The sequence below is a fragment of the Ammospiza nelsoni genome, chromosome 6 (assembly GCF_027579445.1).
Source record: "Ammospiza nelsoni isolate bAmmNel1 chromosome 6, bAmmNel1.pri, whole genome shotgun sequence".
Lineage (NCBI taxonomy): Eukaryota > Metazoa > Chordata > Aves > Passeriformes > Passerellidae > Ammospiza > Ammospiza nelsoni.
In genome coordinates, this window is record NC_080638.1 from 31,930,785 (window position 1) to 31,949,951 (window position 19,167).

Below are 19,167 nucleotides of genomic sequence, written 5' to 3' on the forward strand. Positions count from 1 at the left end.
TCAAGACAGTATATATAAAACATATGTTCTTGCTCAAGTTCTGGCTGGAATAATACACGAGTGTCTGTGTGTGAAGTGTGACGGGATGACCACAACACGATCAAATCCAGCTGACAGAGTACTGGAGGGCAATGGTTTCCTGGCCCTCCCACTGGGTCCTCCCACGAGCAACTGGTTTATGCAGCAAGGTGATCCCTGGCTGCCAGTCTCTTATTTTAATGCTGCATGAACTTGTCATTGCTGATTAGAAGAGAAGAAAGGCAGGGGGTCGCAACTCTGTGTTGTGTCTGTCAGCACACTGCAAACCCAGGAGAAAGAGAGAAAGAGAACTAGGCACAAAGGCCATTTTCAACATTTTTAAGCTTTTAACACAGGTGGAATTTAGAGAACTACAATATGAAGCTTGAGCTGCTTGTGGAGAGCGACAAATACCTCAAACAGGTGTTTCAAGGTACTGGGGTTTTTTGGTGCAATTTTTTTCCCACACAGGATTGAGGCTTCAGTGGGGCTCTGACACGTGAACTTTTGGTCTGGCTGGTGTCCTTGCCCATCTGGTAAGTTTTCAGCAGCACTGTGTCTGGAACACAGTGCTCTCTCCCACCTGCAGAACTATGACAACTGCTTACTAAGAGAAAGAGTTCATTCTGCTCTCATCTTCTGACCCCTCACTCCCATTTATCTCTTTGTCCTTCTATTTAGGTATCTTGGATATGGTGCTCTGAACAAAGCAGTCTGTGCTTGTGCTGTGATAAGGATAGTCTAACAGTGTAGTCAGACAGTGCCAAGCTAGTTCTCTTGGATCAGCCAGAGAGTTTGTTTTGTCAATAAAGTACTTGCTGTTTATGGTAAATTTCACGTTTTGATGAATGATTTGTCTGCAGATTGCAAAGACCTGACACACAGTCCTTGAGCAGCCATATTAAAGACAACTGCCCAGGGAAATAATTTGGGAACAATGAGATATTACTGGTTGTTCTTACAACCTTCTCCTTCTGAAGATAAACTGTTTTTCTATTTGCATAATTTAAGGGAAACCATGATTTTTTTTAAACAATAATTTTGTTAAATACTTTAACAGAAGTGACAGAAGATATAAGGAGGCATATCTTTGAAGAATAATTGCATTAAATACATGGCAGAACATTGTTGTGTGAGTGCTGATGTGGTTCTGGGCCTCCAGGGGTTAAAGCAAGGTGTGCACAGGCAATTCTTAGGGAGGTACTTTATACAAAGTTCAGTGGCTGAGGAATGTCCTGGCAGTCAAGCTTCATTGCCTGGGAAAAACACAAGGCCAGATATTGACGTTTCAGTGAGTGATATGATCCAGTTGGCTTTGCTGGTGCAAATGAGAGGACTTGACCAGTGCCTTTAAAGGAAGAATAAAAATAGCTTACAAAATTCAGATTAAGAAATATTCTGCTAGCATGCTGTAGCTCAAAGGAGCAAGAATAGGATGGGAATATGAAGGAAATAGCTCCTTTTCTCACTTTGTCTTCAGCCAGCCTCAGTTCAGGAGTGGACTCTGTAAAGCATGAAACTACATTTTGCCCTCTGAAATACCTATAGGAAGGCACAAATTGTGCTGTTTCTGGTTCTTTATTACAATTCCTTGATCACGGGGCATAATGATTAATACAGACTCACACACAACATGCAGACTGTAGGCAACTGGAGCCCCTTCTACTGGGAATTGCTGGAGAAATCTTTATGGATGATACTGTCCCAACAGTCAGCTTGGTCTCTGCCTGTCCCTGCTCACCTGTCCAAATGGGAGAGCTCCTCCCCAGATGCCTGTTTCTTTTCAGTTCTTTGCCTGTCTCCACTTGGCTCTTCAGCCATCCCTGTGTAGTGCATTCCTGCTCTCTGCCTAAACCAGCTCTGTAATGAAGGCTTTGTCTCTTAGCTAGGAACAGGCAGCTTCATTCAACCAAATTCCCACGGAACTGGAAACAGATGAGAAATCTAAAGCGAAACCATCTTTAGGGAACTGCAGGGTCCTCAGAGTCTTTGGAAATCTGACTACTTATTTGGATAATGAGATGTAGATTTCGGTCTGCCTTTATTCACTCCAGTGTCCAAATCTTGACCTTATGTTTTTAGTTATATTTTTATATTTTAACCACTTAATCACATCAGTGTTTTCATTTTTGCATAGTAAGTGATTTGCTACCCAATGTTTCTCTGCTGAGACAGAAAAACACAGTGAAAGCACACTATCAGTGTGAATAAAAAGTTTACAATGAATGTTTAATAAACAGCAGATCTTGAACTAGACAGTATCCGTGAGCCAGATAACAACTCTTAAGATCTTGTTTAACCATGTCAAGTGAATAGTGTTGCTTAGTGTCCTTGGAGATAATTTTGTTCAGTTCTTCTGTGTGCTTCCTTCATAGACTGTTGAAGCCTATTTATTTCAGACTGCCCTGTTTTGTGTGAATAGCCTCAAGAGGTGCCAAAGTACAGTTTCAGAGCTTTCATGGATCTCTCATAACCACTCAAGATATCATAATTCTGGTGCAGCCATTCACCAACAAGCCAGACTCATTTTCTTGAGATGAGACAGACTGTCATGGCAGTGAATGGCCCATGTGAAAGGTCCTTGGAAAATGGCTGGAAAGATACACATCAGAATGACTGTTGTTGTCTCTACTGAGGGGAGCCTCATACAGACATTTTAAACGTATCTCTGATGGAAATAATGAGCCTGATAAGGGAATAAGTAACACGTAGTTGCTAAACCAGAACAAAGGGTCTTTTGCTTTAAAACACAGTGGTCTGAGGTCCATATCTCTGGGGACATTTAGTCCTACCACACCCATCTGTCTCCAGTCCCTTTTTTACTGCCATTTGCATGCTCTGGTCTGCTCAGCACAAAGGGAGAGAGCACAGAGCATAAGCTTGGCGAGCCTGGGGTGTCAGGGAGTGGCCAGGGCAGAGGACAGCAGCCAGTAGCACGTGGTGTGTGCACTCACTCGCTGCCAGTGCCCAGCCTCCCGAGGCAGTAAAAGATCACCAGGTTTTGGTATGACATGGGCAATATACTCCTGTATGTCACCATATATTCATATAAGGCATTGCTGCATGTAAAGTAGTTCAGTAAGTGATGGTCTGATGTCTGAATAACATGTTTTTGTGCGCTGCCAGCTATCATTAGGAATGCTTGAAGCCCTGGACCTATTTGTTTAGGCCATTTTACGTGAGAAATGGCCACAGTACATGTATAGGTAGGTTGGTGTCTTCTGCTCAGGAGACCACTACACTAGTTCGGTTTTCATCTCTGTCGTGGCACCTCATGCCCTGGGGTTGCCTACAACGAGAGCTTCGGACGGACCGCCAGCCCCTCAGGGCTCCAGTGGCGGCAAGGGCAGCGTGCTTCTGCAGGTACCAGCCCGGCTGCTCCGCAGAAAACGCCGCTGCCCTGGTGGTCTAAGGCGGTTTGGGTAGCATCAGCTCCGATGTCTGGGAGATGACTGTGAGGGAGATCTCGGGAAACTCGGTTGCAGCCCCTGAGGGTGCAAGGTGGGCGGAGAGGAAGATGTCCCCGCCCGGGGCAGAGCGCGGCTGCCGCTGTTGAGTCCCGGGCCCCAGGCACCCTGCGCTGCCCGCCCCACCTGCCTCGCCGCTGAGCCCGGGAAGGGGTTAAAAGCCCGGGGCGGCTGATGTCAGTTCCTGCGCTCCTCGGGAGGGCCGTGTCTGATATTTGAGCCGGGCTCTCCCGCCCGAAGGAAACCGGGGAGGGAATGGTAAAGTGCTGAATGGGACAGGAGCCGTGCCGGGCACCTGCCTGCCGCCCGGCACCGCGCAGCCGCCCGCGGCCAGGGGCGGCCCCGCCGCGCCGCGGGTCGGGAGCCCCGGGACGCCGCCGGCTGCGCCCGTCCTGCCCCGCCGGGCAGAGACCTCCGCGCCGGCCAAGGTGAGCGCGGGCGGGGACGCGCCCCGGGCCTCCGGCGGGCGAGAGGGCGGCCGGGGGCTCCGGAGGGCCGGTCTGCGCGGGGCTGGCTGGCACAGCCTTCCTCCCCCGCCTTGGCTTTCTTCCGTGAGGGTGACCGTAAGGGGACTGGCGGGAGCATTCTGGGGCTGATGTTGTGGCATCTCTGATAACTGAGGTTTGCTCTCGCTCTGGGACTTTGGCCCTGAAGAGGCATGGAAGAAGGGGAGGGAGGAGTGGCCACACGAAGGGGGAGATGCAGTCCAAAATTAATGTCTGTAAGCTCAGCGGTCTCTTCTGCCTTCCTGGTACGCCTCGGTGTGCAGGGCAAGACCTCTGCAGGTAGAAGAGCACAACTGGGAGCCCTTCTTCCTGCCTCCAGGCGCTTTTACTAGCTAAGCCACCTGCGCGGACATTGAGGGGAAATTATTCCCTGCTCCCTCCCACCCCAGGTCCGCGACAAGCCTTTTCCTTGCCCTTTCCACAGCTTTTTGTGTTATTTTCTCCCCCACGCCCCTCTCCGCCCATGCTCTGCACTTCTCAGGCCGCGCTCCTGAGCGGGAAATGACTGCGTGGCTGAGCAATTCCAATGGCCTCAGTGCTAAAAAGCTGAAGGGTGAGGCGAGTATGAAGTGGAAAATGAAGTGGCTGGGGACAGGGTGTCGATTAATAGTAGTTGATTTCCCCCCTGAGTTTTGCCCATTGCCTGTACTGCTGAACCCCTTGATGCCAATTCAGTCACATGAGAAGAACTCTCTTCCCTTTCATTTATTACTTTTCTAGTGATTCCTTTTGTTGTAATATGGTAGCTGAAAGTTAGACCAATATTCAGCTCTGCTGTTCAGACACTGGTGCTTTTTATGGGCAGGTGCTAAGAACTGCAGTCCCGCTGTGCTGTGAATCCTCTATGACAGCCTGAGTAAATCTGTTGCTGAACTGAGCAGTCTCATCTGGAATATGGAAATAGCGGTTCACTTGTCTTTATTGTTTGCACTGCATGAACAAAGCTGTAAACACTTTACTTGCATTTGTATCTGCACCTGAAAGTCTTCACATTGATTGATTATTTTGGCTTTTCAGGTGGAAATGTACAAAGTCTCCTAAGTGTTTTGATTTCTAGTTCTGGATCCACCTACATCTGCAACATCAGCTGATTGTAGTCTTAAAACACAAAGAAAAACCCCCAAACACATGACACCTTGATTTAAATTTCAGCTTCATCAGAATTAAAACTGGATATGGACATTACAAGTAAATATAATCATATTTATTTTGGATATGGTGGTTAGAGTCAGAACTGTCTCTGATGTTGGTCAAAACTTACAGATACATGCATGAGATCTCTAATTTTGACTGCATTTAGCAGGTGGTTGGGTCATTTTTCCCCCAGAGAGTTTTAAGGGCTTTTTATCTGCCATTATTGTCACTGACAGTTGGATAGTTAACACTGAAAATCAGTTGGATACTTAACACTGAAAATCAAGCTGCTCTTTAAGAAGTGGCTGTATGCATTTCAGAATGAAGTTTTGAAAATCTCAGCTTGTCTGAGTAGAGTGGCTGTCTCCTATGTTCTGAATCCCTAAAATAAGAGTACTGCCTCTGCAAATATCAGGCTCCCACCTTTTTCTTATGCATAAGGGTTTAAAAAGACAGTTTTATATAAGTATATCCTTATAAATTCTTTGTCTATTTGAAGAGGACCAATATGTGGGAGGGGGGATCAAAAAATGTGCTGAGAAAAAGATGGTTAAAGACTTACGAAAAAGGGTATCTGAAATGGCAGATCCGATGGAAGTGATTTAAAGTCAGTCTGTCAAAGTGAAATTGGCATTGGAATTCACAGAGTACAGATGAACTGCTTACATTCAGAAGAACAGGGGAAAAGGAACAATCTATTTTAATGGTAAATGAAAATGCAGAATAAGTTTTGTTAATAAAGTTGTACTCTAGAGATAAATATTAGACATTGTGATACAGTATCTTTCTCTGAAAAAGTGTAAGGTTTTTGCTAGGGGGAAAAGCTATAATTCTAATATCTAGTCTTCAGAACTCATTTGGTATGATGACACATGGGGAAGTTATTAGCTTAAGTGGAGGAGATGGGGATTAATAGAAGAATGGTAAATAGACAAATGGCAAGAGAGAATGTGACAACACAACACAACAGTGCTGGAGAGGGGGTGGTTAGATGGTAAGTATTTTACTGGTAGAATTAGCTACTGACACAGGGGATTAATCTAATGACACAAAACAAAATCATGCATTCGAGGAAGTAACAAAGTGGGCACAAAATCTGGCAGAGCACTCTTTAAAATTAGTAGAGGAGAAAAAGACTCAGTTGCATAAACAGTGAGACTTCTTCCAGATACCCAAAACCAAGCTGTGCCTTTTAAATGTTAAAAATACTGTCTGTAATTAAAAATATAACCTATAGTTATGCTAATCAATCATAGGGTTACCATGCATGGTGAATTTTGCAATCACAGAATGGTTCAGGTTGGGAGGGACCACAGTAGGTCATCTGGTCCAATGTCCCTATTCAAACAGGGCCATCCAAGAGCACATGGCACAGGATTGCATCCAGATGGTTCTTGAATATCTCCGGTGAGGAGTCTCTACAACCTCTCTGGGCAACCTGTTCCAGTGCTCAGTCACCTGCACAATAGAAAACTTCTTTATGTTCAGATGAAAGTTCCTGTGCATCAGTTTCTGCCCTTTGCCTCTTGTCTTATTGTGTGGTACTGTGATGGCCTGTAGTACAGAGAATTTGATCTTTCAGAGGTCTGGCATAGACCTGAGCTTAATATTTTGTTCCAGTCCATTTGTAATTACCCTCCTGCTCTCCCACATCTGCCGTTTACAAAGGAAAAGTCAGCTGAAATTCCTCTATTCCAGTTGTGTCAGCTTGTCTGTGAATGTCAACCACCAGTGCAATATGGTTGTAAAAAAAAGGCAATCAGATGAGGCCTTGCCTGTGAGAGGGGAAAGTGCTAAATGCCTTTACACTAGGCTTTGCTGTGGGTGCATGCTGCCTTTCAGATGCAGTTGTGGTCACCCATGGCTATGAAAGGGAGTGAGAAGAGCCAGCTCTTTTATGTGATGTGTACTGAAGCTGGAACAGGTGCAGAGGGAGAGCAGGGAGCTTTTCTTATGAGACTAAAGGAGCCCCTTGTCTCTAGCTTTGCAAACTGATGTCCTTAAGGTAAAGCTTTTGATATCTGTAAATATATCAAGGTGTAAATATGAGGGAGGAAAAAAAACCCTAGCTAAACTGAAGGGTAGTAATTTACAAGACTTAACAGATACAAGCTGGTTATGGTTATGTTTATGCTGGTAATTAAAAGGCAGCTCATTAGAGACATGAGGTTCTAGAATAATAAGAATAGTGGGAGAACTGCAGCATGGTTCTAGGGAAGGGCAGTGTTCATTTATGAAAGGGAATATAAAATGCAGTAGTCTGTGGTAATAAAGAGTAAAATGCAATGATTCAGGACACCTATCCCATCCTAGACCCCCTATTCTGAACGGAGTATTTTATTTCAACCAGAAGTTATGGTCTGTGTGGAAAATTACTTTTGTTTTGGCTTAAGTTGTTTGGTACATCAGTTTCATTTCGGTTTGTGTCATTAGAGTCCATCCCATTCATTTGTATATCCTCTTTGGATTTAAACTTAATTCATAAAGACCAAAAGCTTGTATGAAACTTACATAAAAATATGAAAAATACACTTGTATGAAAGAGAACAGAATTACATTTGAGAGCTGAATTATTCTGTCCAAAACAGTGTTAGCTGTAAACAAAGTTAACAGTATTGTAGGATCCTTCCATGACTTAGTTTACTCTTTCAGCTTGGGAAGGACTGATAGCACTACCTTACAGGGAAACACTGCAGTGTTGAAAAGTGTTCCAAAGGTAACCTGGTTAAATGCCTGGCAAGGACTTAAGGCTAGAGATCACAGCAGTGTGCTGGATGGGCTGTGGAAAAGGATGTCCTCTATTTCTCTACAGCAGTAAGTGTGCTGCTTGTAGGAAAGTGCTCTTCTTTCCTATTGTGGAGTGTTTTCAGTACTGAACATGAATATACCTTTGTCTTGTTTTACTGAAACCTACCTTCTGGAATAATATTTCACAAGTCATTGAAAAAGAGGCAACCTGTTGTCTGGGAAACTTTCTATTACTGAACAAAGCAACCTGAACATAAAATAACTCACGGGTAATGTTTATAGCCAAAGGGTATAAAATGCATCTTCCTTAACTCGGAACATGAGAGTACTCTATCCAGTATAGCTTACTTATGGTAATTTGAATCTCAAGTCTTACATGCAAAACATGAACCAGGTATCCTGACAAGTGGATACAGCTGGAGGGACATCTTAAACTTTTCCTCTCTGCAGAGAGATGCAGATGTAAGGGTGATGAGGCAGAGTGACTTCGTTGCTTTCTTGCAAATCCCAGACTGTTCCTTCATCTGTCACAGTTTGAGACTTGTGAGTTTGCCTGGGAGCTGGTGAGAAGTTCCTTTTACAAGTAAGGATTTTATTGTTGTGATGAAGCTGAGCTAACAGCTGTTCTAGCTTTGTAAACATTTGTTATTGTTTGATAATATAGCTGGCTGCTGAACTGCACGCACTGAGTTGACCTTTTTGTTCATGAATACCTGAATTTGGTTAAGAACATCTATTGCCTACATTTTTTGAGTCTTTTACTATAAGTATCTGAAATGTCTAAACTGTTACTGAGTAGGAAAGTAAAAGGTCTTCAAAAACTACAGCCTTCTCCACTTTCTGGGGCTGTATATATTTTTTGATGTTTACAAGGACTTCAGTAGAACAGCGTATTTTGTCTTTAGCCCTAAGTTATTCCTGTATGGATTCTTTGTTTTAACAGACCAATTGTTTGGATACTGGGGCACTTCCACTCTTACTGTCAACTGTATGTGTCAAGTAGTTAGGGATTGGGAACAGTTGCTTAATACATCACATCATCTTAACACAGTCTATTTGAGATAAAGCACTGGTGACCCAAGCTGAAAATGTGTGTATGATATCTGAGGCAGGAGGTTTTAGTGACTTGAGAGTTTACAGCCATACTGGAACAAAGGAGGCAGGAATAAAAAGTATCTCTAATGTCTGGGTAGAGGCTGAGCAAGACTGTAAGGGTGGCAGCAGGGTTGTTTCTGGAATATACAGTATAATGCATTAGTAAATTATTTACTCATTCTAAAGGTAAACGTTTATCCATTAAGAGTGACCTCTGGCAGAGGGCAATATCAGTGACTCAGGGTAGTACCACTTCATCTTCTGCTTGGAGAAGAAATGGCCTTTTTTACCAATTCTATAAGAGGGACCAAGGAAAACTAGGCACAGAGGTGATAAGTTTGTCCTTCTAAAATACATACTTATTTTTCCCTTCGATTCTGTAGGATTTTTAGAGCACCTCAGACGACGTCCTAAATGGATGATTAACATCACAATGGCAGAACTCACCGTGGAGAATGGCAGCTGTATGGACTGGCAAAAGCGATGCCTTGTGTTGGAGTCCCAGCTTTTCAAATTCCGCTTGCAGGCAAGCAAGATCCGAGAGCTGTTAGCTGAGAAGGTGAGGCAGAGGTGACTTCTTCTACTTTGCAATGAGTTATGACGCAAAAACAAAAAATCTGCAAATGCCAAACTACCCAATATATCTGTTACTCGCAGTGAGGATTTATTTCTTGATTACAGTACATCTTTGCTCTCTGCTTTATCAGTTGAGATGCAGAGATGTGCCTGTCATGGTGTAAAGTGGCATATAAGAATGAGCCTTGCTTACTGCAAAATCACCAAGCATTTGGACTCTAGTGGAAAACACTGTACCAGCAAGATTCTGGATATCTGAAGTGATTGAGACAACAGCGGAGCAAATATGGATGTTTTGGGTAAGAACAGCAGGATCATAACTTGGGTGGCAACAGAAAAGTATGGAGGAGTAAAAATTATGCTATAACGTTAAAAACCCAGACAGGGATACATGTATTGCCATAGTGTTAGAATAACACTTCATATCCAGTCAAAACATTCTGGGGATACTGAAGAGCAAGGCCAGATATTTTGAGATCTGGATGTTAGAAACTTACATTGCATCTGTGGTTTTAGAGACATCTTCTACTAATGTCCTTCAAGTGCCCTCATGTGAGTTTGTTTGCATTCTAGAGGAGAGAACTGGTAAAGATCTGAGGGTTTTATTGGAGTTTTGGTTTTTTGCTTGTTTTTGTCACGGTGTGAATATTTTGTGATTTTTCTTAACCTTAAATGGTGTTGTTTTTCAATTAGAATTAAAACTTTTTCACTAAATTTGTATGAAGTCCAAATTTGTAGGTTGCTGGGGGGAGCTCCTTCTTTTTTTTCAAAATGTGGCTTACACATTATCACAGTTCAGTCCAAGATTGCTCAGATATTCAATTACTGTATAGGAAAGTGAGAACAGTTTACTAATGAAGTCAAAATCTGTACAGCTGACTGCAGTTCACTATACCCAATGACAGATATGTTCTAAACTCACTTTTGCTCCATTCTGTATGTGACTTCTATATATTCTTGTTTGTTGGTTTTGGATGTAAAAACATCCAGGTGACAGCTACTTGAGAGTGGTGTAATTTTCATCCCTGCTTTCCCTGTAATTACATTTTCACTATTGTCATATACTGCATGGGACATTTTTCCACCCTTCATATTTTAAGGAATTGTGCAATCCTAAGCAGCTTCTTCATCTCTTCAAATTAATTTCTGAGATGGAGCTTAGTGATTACTTACCTTGAAAAACATTGAAAGTGGTTGTAAAGTCCATTTAGATAGAGGCACATTAGAAAAAAAATCATGTATAGATGTGCTAAAGACAACCAGTATTCATATGTAATATTTGTAAGTTTGCTGCATTTTGAGATCTGTATCCTTGTGCTTTATTAATTTCTGCTATGAGAAACTTCCTGACTACCCACACATGAGACAAGCCCACCTACCATACTTCCTTATAGAGAACAGACTTGCCAGATATATTTTGACTATCTCTGTAGTGAGGTTTGTGGGTCATGCCAGAGAATTAAATTTGCATCTGCTTCAGGGGCCTGGCTATAATTTATCCAGCCTTTTAGTCAAAGCGATGCTCCCTTTGCTGAGATGAAGGAGTAGCTTGGTTCAGTGGTCAGGTTATTCTGTAACTACTTCTACAGTGCTGTTGTAGCTTTACTTGAAGGGTCAAAGAGCTAACAGGCTTGCAATTCCTAACTCCAAATGTCATGTGGGAAAGGGAAAGCCTCAGCAGGAACCATGGGGCAGCTCCAGCAGGCTCTCAGACACACAGTGCTTATGCTGAACACTTCTCTTGGGAAATGTCCTGGGCCTCAGGTTCCCAGCTGGGCTGTAATGACTTGCTCAGAGACCTTCCTCCCCTTCTCCTCGGTCACCACAGGACACCCCAGCAGTCACAGCAACAGGGGCTCCTGCCTGCGCTGCATCCTTCTCACCCTCACGTGGGTAGTGATGCAGAACCGAAGGAGGTGCTTGGTTTATGTCCAGTGATGGCAGCTTCAGGGATTTTTGTCATCGATTTTATAGCAACTGTGATTTTTAAGGGTTTTTTCCTCATTATGAGAATGAAGAGATTCAGATTTACTGGAAAGTCTTGCATTTCAAGGAAGGTTTTTTGGGGCAGGGAGGGGGGGTGCTCTTGGAAAAATGTGAAGTCTGCACAGTTTGAAGCTGTGTGCCAACCTGTGGTAAGCATTGTCTTGAGAGCCTCCCAATATGGTTTGCAGTAACAGGAATTTATTTCTTTTAAATACTTTTAGATGGTGAAAGTGAAGGGCAGTGTTAACCAGGGGTGTGATACTTGCTTACCACCTAGGTTGTCATAGGTGTGGAAGTGACTGAAGGGCTTGAAAACCTGATCCTCACATCTTAAATTATTTTTTATAACTAATTTTATTATTTCAAGACAGGTTTTACTATTTTAACTCACAGAAAACCCAACCGCTCATGCCTGGCACTGGCAGTACAATGTGCTCTAACAGTTTAAATACTTGAGATTTTTAAAATCCGCTTAGATTGAATAATCTAGATCGCTGTTCAGAACATGGGGAATTTAAAACCAAGTGGTTTAACTGCCAGTGCCCTAGTTCACATGGTGTGAACTTCCACATTGATAGCCTGGTCTCAGCTATTGAACAGAGCTGCCCAAGCTGCGCAGAGCCTGGCTGGGGGTTGGCGTGGCAGAAGAGCCTTAGTCCCTGGTATCCCAGACAAAACTCTGCCATCCTGCTGGACCCCACAGGGCACAAGACCCCTGAGTCCTACCTTGTAGACATTAGCAGGGATTGCTTTGGAAACAGGCAGTTGTTTTCACCCTATTTTTCTTGTACACACGCAAGGAAAAGGGATACTCCTCTGCTGGTGAGTGACATAGCAGGCTGTTGTCTCGGCAGCAAGTTGACCTGGTTAAGAGTAAGCTCTGGAGCAGAACAGCAGGAGAAAAATGAAGCTGAGAGGTGTAGGAACTTTTTTCACTCAATTTTATGTAGCCTCTTCTGAGCCATAGGAGAGGGAAAGCCTGTGTGAATGGTTGATGGGAAGATCTTTTGCAGTTTCTAGAAAGGCCATCTGGGAAACTTAACCTGCTTCTGTCTTATTTTAATAAACAATGAACATTTGGAAAAAGGATCTTTTGTCTCATGCAAGCATGGCTATTCAACTGGTCCTGTTTCTCCCATACAAGCTATCTGGGCTAGTGCTTGAAAGAAGAGTTCTGTGCATTTGGCTTGGTTATTAATTTTTTTGTGTGACTTGGGTCACGTTGCTTAGTAGCATTTGTCAAATTATAAAGCATTTTGAATGAAAGGACCCATGTAAATACCAAGCATTATTATTAATTCATTGAGGGATTTGAAAGAGCCTTACAAGCATGTATGTATTAAATCTGAATGTGCTCCAGTGAGAGTGCTGACACTGGGGATGAGTGAAATAATGATTTCATGTACACCAGGAACACAGCAGTTCATAGTAGGACAGCTCAACAATGTAGTACAGGAAATTAAGACAAATACAAGTTCATTTAAGGCTACAGAACGAATTAGGGTGACAAAAGTAATTGATTTGGCTGGAACTTAGCCAGGTTGCCCTGCTTGCACAAGTTTCATAACTTTTTAGTGATCAGGAATGGTCCCAACATAGATTCTTTGTCCGGATCAAGAGCCATAACTGCTGGCAATGCAAAGGAACTGCTTTGGGACGACAAGGAGTTCTTCACTTCTGTCTTCATAAAATAACCTGAGTCTTTCATGGAGATGGAGCACCTTGTGGAGGACTGAATTGTTAGAGGATATCTAGTTATATCCTCTAGTTAGAGAATATAGAGGATTAGAGGACATCTTGGTAAAAAGGCCCAGAAATTAATCTCTGCTGTGGATGTAGAGCCTGTCAATTAATCAGAAAACTAGGAAAGACCAATGATTCTAAAACTACTGTCTTAAACACTCTTTGTTTCACAAAGCATGTTATGTATCCCCAATAGTTCTGTTTAGCATCTTTCTTTTGCCAATATGTTTTGCTGCTACCTGTCTGTGGTGATGACTGTCCAGAGACCAAAAGATAAATGAATGGGTGCATCACTATTCTGAAGGGGACTCCCTACTCGTGAAGCACAGACCACTGCTATTCGTGTTAGATTGCCTGGAGCTCAGTCTTCAAGAAGGCTTTTTGGTCAGAGCAGCTTTGTATGGCTGCAGTCCTCTGTGGCATCTCTCTGTTCCTCCGCCAAAGAAGCATCCTTGATTTGGATATTAAGTTACAGAGACTGTTGTATTTGATTGTTCCACTGAAAAGGCAAATGTGAGAGGTATCATGCTAAATGTAGCAGGTTTTGATCTTCATGGTTTTAATCTATGTCATTGCTCTTATAGTTATGTGACTACTGAGGTGTCTACATGTATGTGCCTTTTGATGTGTTTGCTGGTAGGAGTCAGTCTGCTCTTGTGTCAGTGAGAATGTATGGAAAGAAGAGTTGTCTTGCTGCCATATGAAGGAAGGCAAATGGAAATGGGAATGCTGCCACATCTATTCTGGGTGATCAACCCAAGAGAAATAAGTCCATTTTCAGATATATTGGTTTGGTCCTGTTAGTTACCAACCTGAATACTTGGCTCCAGTGCTTTATCAAAAATGCATTGGAGAGAAAAGGAGCTTAGTTCCCTTTATAGTTTTTCTTCTTCAAGCAATGATTCTTTTAATCTTCTGAAGATTCTTCTATGTCATTCTTTTCATTGTAAAACATAAGTAAGTATAGCAAACTCCATGAGGTGTTCCTCAAATTTTGCATCTTGGTGGATAAAACTTAGTGTCACTTGAAAGAAGAGACTTTGCATTACTGGGCTTAAATCTGAGACCAATTGAAGCAGGCCAGGTGAAAATTACTTTGGCAAACATCAAATGAGAGGCTAGGTTGATATTTAAAGAAAAATTTAAAACAAAACCAAACAAACAATTAAAAGAAAAGCCCCAAAACATCCCCCAAACCAACCGCAACCCACCAAAAAAAGGGCACTACTGATAAATTATTAGAAGAACCCCAGGTATATCTGAATTTTATAAGAATGAAGTGACTTATAAACATTTAGAATAAAATTCAATTCAGTGTCCTTTGACTTCGATAGCAGCAATGTTCAGATGTTGAATCACATAATTGTCAGTTTGCAAAGCTCTTTGAAAAAAAAGAAGCATAGGAAAATTAAGATTGTTGTTAATCTTGTCAGTTATAAGTCTATGATGCCTTTGAAGCCAAAGCAAAGTATTCAGTGGTTATAATGTGACATTATAGAGAACCTGCTGTGAGCTTTCCCAGATATATTCATTTTTATTTACCTTTGTGAATGAATCCTAGCTGAAATAAGATCAGGGAAGAATGGTGCACTGTAGACAGGCTCCTTGCAGGGACAGCCCACGGTGTGTAAATTGTGGAGATGAGGTCAAGACTTTGGCACTGTTCCTTTGACCCATGTAATGAATGATGAGGCTCACTAATGAGAAGATGGTTCCGGTGTATTCAGAGTAGGGCAGAGCACTGGAAAAGGTCAAAGACTTTTTTTTTTCTTGGTCAAAGCTGTCCAGTTAACTCAAAATATGCCAAAGATCTGTAAGCTTGCACAAATGCTGAGTAAAATATGAAAATATGAGTGTCCAGGTGATGTTAATTTATTTTCTTTCTTTCTCCCTCTTCTTTCTTTTCTGTCTCTGAAGATGCAGGAATTGGAACAGAGAGTGATAGAAGCAGAGCAAAGAGCTGAGGATGCAGAGAAACAGGTAAGAGATTCTTTGATGGTGGCTCTGGTACAAGTCCAGCAGTTAACTCACTCTAAATTCCTTCCAGTCTAGCATACAGACAGCAATCTGCAGTGCTATTCCCTTCTAGGGAAACACTGATTTACAGTGGTGAATGGATTTTCTAGTCTACTTCCCAGTCTGTGAGCCTTAGCTGTGAGCAGGTGCCTGAATATGCTGAAGTGAAAACAAGCACCTTACATCTTCCTGTCAGCTTCACTGCCTTTACCCCCTCATCCATGATAGGCATGCTTGGTTGTGGAAAAGAAAGGGGATGTTGTACCTCAGGATTAAATTGCAAAGATAAGGTTGCTTGGCAGGTCCTCAGGAAGCAAATACTTAAGAGTACTGGTGAGGACTTGTCTACAAGTAGAAAAGGTTCTGTGAAAGAAGTAGGTTTTGCAGACACACCCTTCTCACTTGTTTTGGACTTTTTAGTAATTACTGCTCTGGCTCCGGGGCCCATGGAGAAAAACAGTAAGAGCTGAATTCATTGTCTATTGCTGTAATCATCTAAAAATTAGGCATATTGTCTAAACTAGTTCTTCTATGTTTCTTGAATAATAGAGAAGTGGATATATTCAGCTTGTGAACAGACAGAAAAAAAAATAGACCTTTGAGAAGCAGACATTCTGCACTCTAAGAAGTATTATAGAAAGAAAAGAACCAAGATGAGCCAGGTGGTTTGAGCTCTTGGATCACTGCACATCACTGCTGAAGGGAAGGCTTGAAGTGAATGAGCTCCCTCCAGCTGGACAAGAGCTGCAGGACTGAGCACTAAGTCACGGGTTGAAGGGCAGAAATGAAAGTCACACAGCCAAGAATGACTGTCAAAGATGATTTCAGAAGTGAAGGACTGAATAGGCAGTGTTATAAGCACTGGGAGACATAACGCCTGGGAATCAAGAACTTGGAGTACCTGGAAAGGTACTGTCTGCAGAACATATTTTTCCCCACCGCTTTGATATTGACATCAAGATTTTTTACTGACCAGCTTAATTCTAGGAAAGATGCTATGTCTTGACACTGTGCTGTTGGCTTCTATGCTAGACCAGCAACTACCAGTGAAGAACAAGAGTTGTTCTCGAGAGTGTTATCAGTAAGTTCACACCCAGCCAAGACAGGCAAAGAGTAGCACAATAGAGGCAAAAGTGACAGCTGTGACAGCACCATCAGGAACTGTAGTGATTGTCACTGGCCAGTGAAGGTTTCATACCAGCAGATACCTCAATGACAGGAGCAGAGTGCCCAGGATATGATAAGATGCAATGACAGCAAGGGACAGGATGGAGAACAAGTCAAATCCATGTCCAAGAATGGGCAGGAAAGGGAGAACTTGGCTGGGAGGGTGTAGCAGAAATGAGGGTTGCCTCCATTCACCTGCCTCCACTCAGCAGTTCTGTAGCCATATGTTGGCAGGTCCTAAAGACTAGCAACCCCTCAATGTTTGCCTTTCCAGCAGCCTTATCCACATCCAGAGGTAAGTGTTCCTAGAGAAATGCTGCATTGCTGCCTGAGAGCCTGAAGAAGTGACAGTATAAGAGTAGGGCCATTCCCTTCCACTAATGAGTACATTCACCGTGAATGAGAGGCAGCCAACAAATGAGAGGGCTCCACATCAAGTGCAAAATCCCTTGTTATCTTTCTCTCCAGGAGTCTAGGGGGTTGGATTTGTTAATTCAATGGACTCCCTGTAGCTGCCAACCTCAATTAAGGAAGTCACATGTTTGCAGTCCCCTCGCTGAGCCTCTAGTACAGAGTCAGCATTTGGGCATCAGACAGGAAGGAGGGGCCATTTCTTTTTGCTATAATCACCCTAAACTCTAATGAAAGCACATCCGACTCAGCAGGCTTAGTTTTCTGGCTCGGATGTTGGGTGTTTACCTTTCTGATTCTGTATGAGGAAGAGGCAGCTTGCTTCTCTGCCTAATACAGGCAGACAGGGGGACGGAACACAGCTTCTGCAAGTATGGAGTGTAGGCTGCTCCGCAGAGCGTGACTAACCCTCTTGCACAGACTCTGTGAAGTGCTCACATTGCTCCCTGCTTTCTGTCTTTCTGGTTCTAAGTTCATGCTAAATTTATGGTATTTGGAGTTGGTTTCTTTGCAGATTTAGCTTCTTTGAGGTGTGTTGGAACCAGAGATTTTCCAATCATCAAATGCTGCAATTAGTATGTTTGAGTTAAATTGAAGGGATTCCATTCATCTTTAGAAATTAAGTCTTATAATCCATTGTAATAGAATGAGGTAACGGTAAAATGGAGTGAAATTATTGAGAGACAAAGCTTTTGGAGAAAGTAAAGATATTTTTAAAATGTGCTAAAAACCTAAAATGCTTCAGTAGGCACTGGATTCTAGTGGATTGAAACTTCGTCTGTAGTGAAGGAGCACTACAGTGATCTTTCTCTTGCTGAGATGAAGAAGTCTTGGCACTGGCAGGAGCTCAAAGACAGTAAAATCTTTCAAAATATCAAACATTGTAACTCCTTAGCAGGTCTGGAGAGAAGACTTGGCAGAAAGACAGGAATTGCCAAAACAATGTCTTAAGCTGGGGACAGGAGGATGAAGGACCTCCATAGACCTCCTTTTAATCTGAAGTAAATGGCCAGGGGTTTTTTGTATATATCTTGGTAGTGAATGAGGTAAAAAACTGGCCATGATATTGCAAAGGACAAAGGTGAGATGTACAATGTCTGTATGAGTATGGAGACTATGGTGCCTGTATGGTGTCTTTGATTAATAATTTGATTGTAATATCTCACAACCCATGATGCATTTATCTGCTCATGGTTCAGTTTGCATCTGTTATTGCTTCAGCATTACAATGATCTTTCCACAAATGTGAGTATAAACTAAGTGTGACCTGAAGGATGTTGTGGTTTTTGATGTTTTATTTTTCCTTTCCTGACTTGAAAAATAAGAAACCCACAAATATTCTCATTTATTTTCATTCTCTTACCACTACACAAGCAGTTCCTTGATTTACATCGGTTTGCTTTGGTGGTTTTTGGGTTTATTCAATTTCCTTCTGATTACCATTACAGGTCAGAGTTATGGAAGAGAAGATAAAACTTGCCAATGCGAAGACTGGTGAATCTGACAGCACCCTGCACAAGAAATACCAGGAGCTGATGTGCACAATGCAAGGAAAGGAAGATGTGATCAACAAATTGGAGACACAGCTAGCAAAACAGGTAGGAATATTTTCTACAGGGAGACTTGTAGATTTCACAAGTTAGAGGGATACTGTCATGTATATTTCAAAGATAGGGACTATGACTCATTACTAGTTAGTCTCTCAGTTGGCTCCAGATCAGCTAAGATGATGCCCAGCCCAGTGCAAGATCCTCTCTTTCCTTTTTGGACAAAACATGCACTCAGCTTCAGCAGCCCATGTCTCTTCACCATTGGGGATCAGTCAATGTGCCTAAAGGCTTCCTTATGTTAGTGCTGAGACCCTACATTATAATGCTACAGCCTGGTCACAGTGTTTCTCTGGCTTTTTACCACAGTGATTGCTTTGCAAAACCCTTGTGTAGCCCATCTCTGTTCATGCTGCTTCTTGGGAAGGGTCTTTTCCCAGCCTTCAGCAGTCCTCCAGCATAGTTCATCTCTTGTCAGATGTCATTATAAAAGAGCAGCTGTTTCTCAGTATGGATAGTTCCTAGTCTCTCCCTTTTTCAGTTGGTGGAAGGAAGGTGCTACATTTCCAGCAGGGCTTGTATTTCAGTTCTAGTAAAGGCCTTGCCCTGTGGTTTTTATAACATGAGGAATGAGGTATTCTTATGCATTGTTAAGTAAATAACTTAAATAAAAGTAAAATTTTACAAAAAAAAAAAATTACTCGGCTATTTGAGTTACATTGAACTAATTGCCACCTATTTAAAGGGCTGTTA

General features: G+C 42.5%; 1 protein-coding gene across 1 annotated transcript in view; it reads left to right on the forward strand.

Moving 5' to 3' along the window:
* Positions 1-226: 226 nt before the first annotated feature.
* Positions 227-19,167, forward strand: part of PLEKHH1 (pleckstrin homology, MyTH4 and FERM domain containing H1) — a 54,067-nt gene continuing 35,126 nt past the window's right edge. Inside the window, exons 1-4 of the mRNA XM_059475053.1 lie at positions 227-451; positions 9,352-9,527; positions 15,191-15,253; positions 18,316-18,465. Coding sequence (XP_059331036.1) covers positions 397-451; positions 9,352-9,527; positions 15,191-15,253; positions 18,316-18,465 — 444 coding nt within the window. The 5' untranslated portion in view covers positions 227-396. The remainder of the gene's footprint in view (positions 452-9,351; positions 9,528-15,190; positions 15,254-18,315; positions 18,466-19,167) is intronic.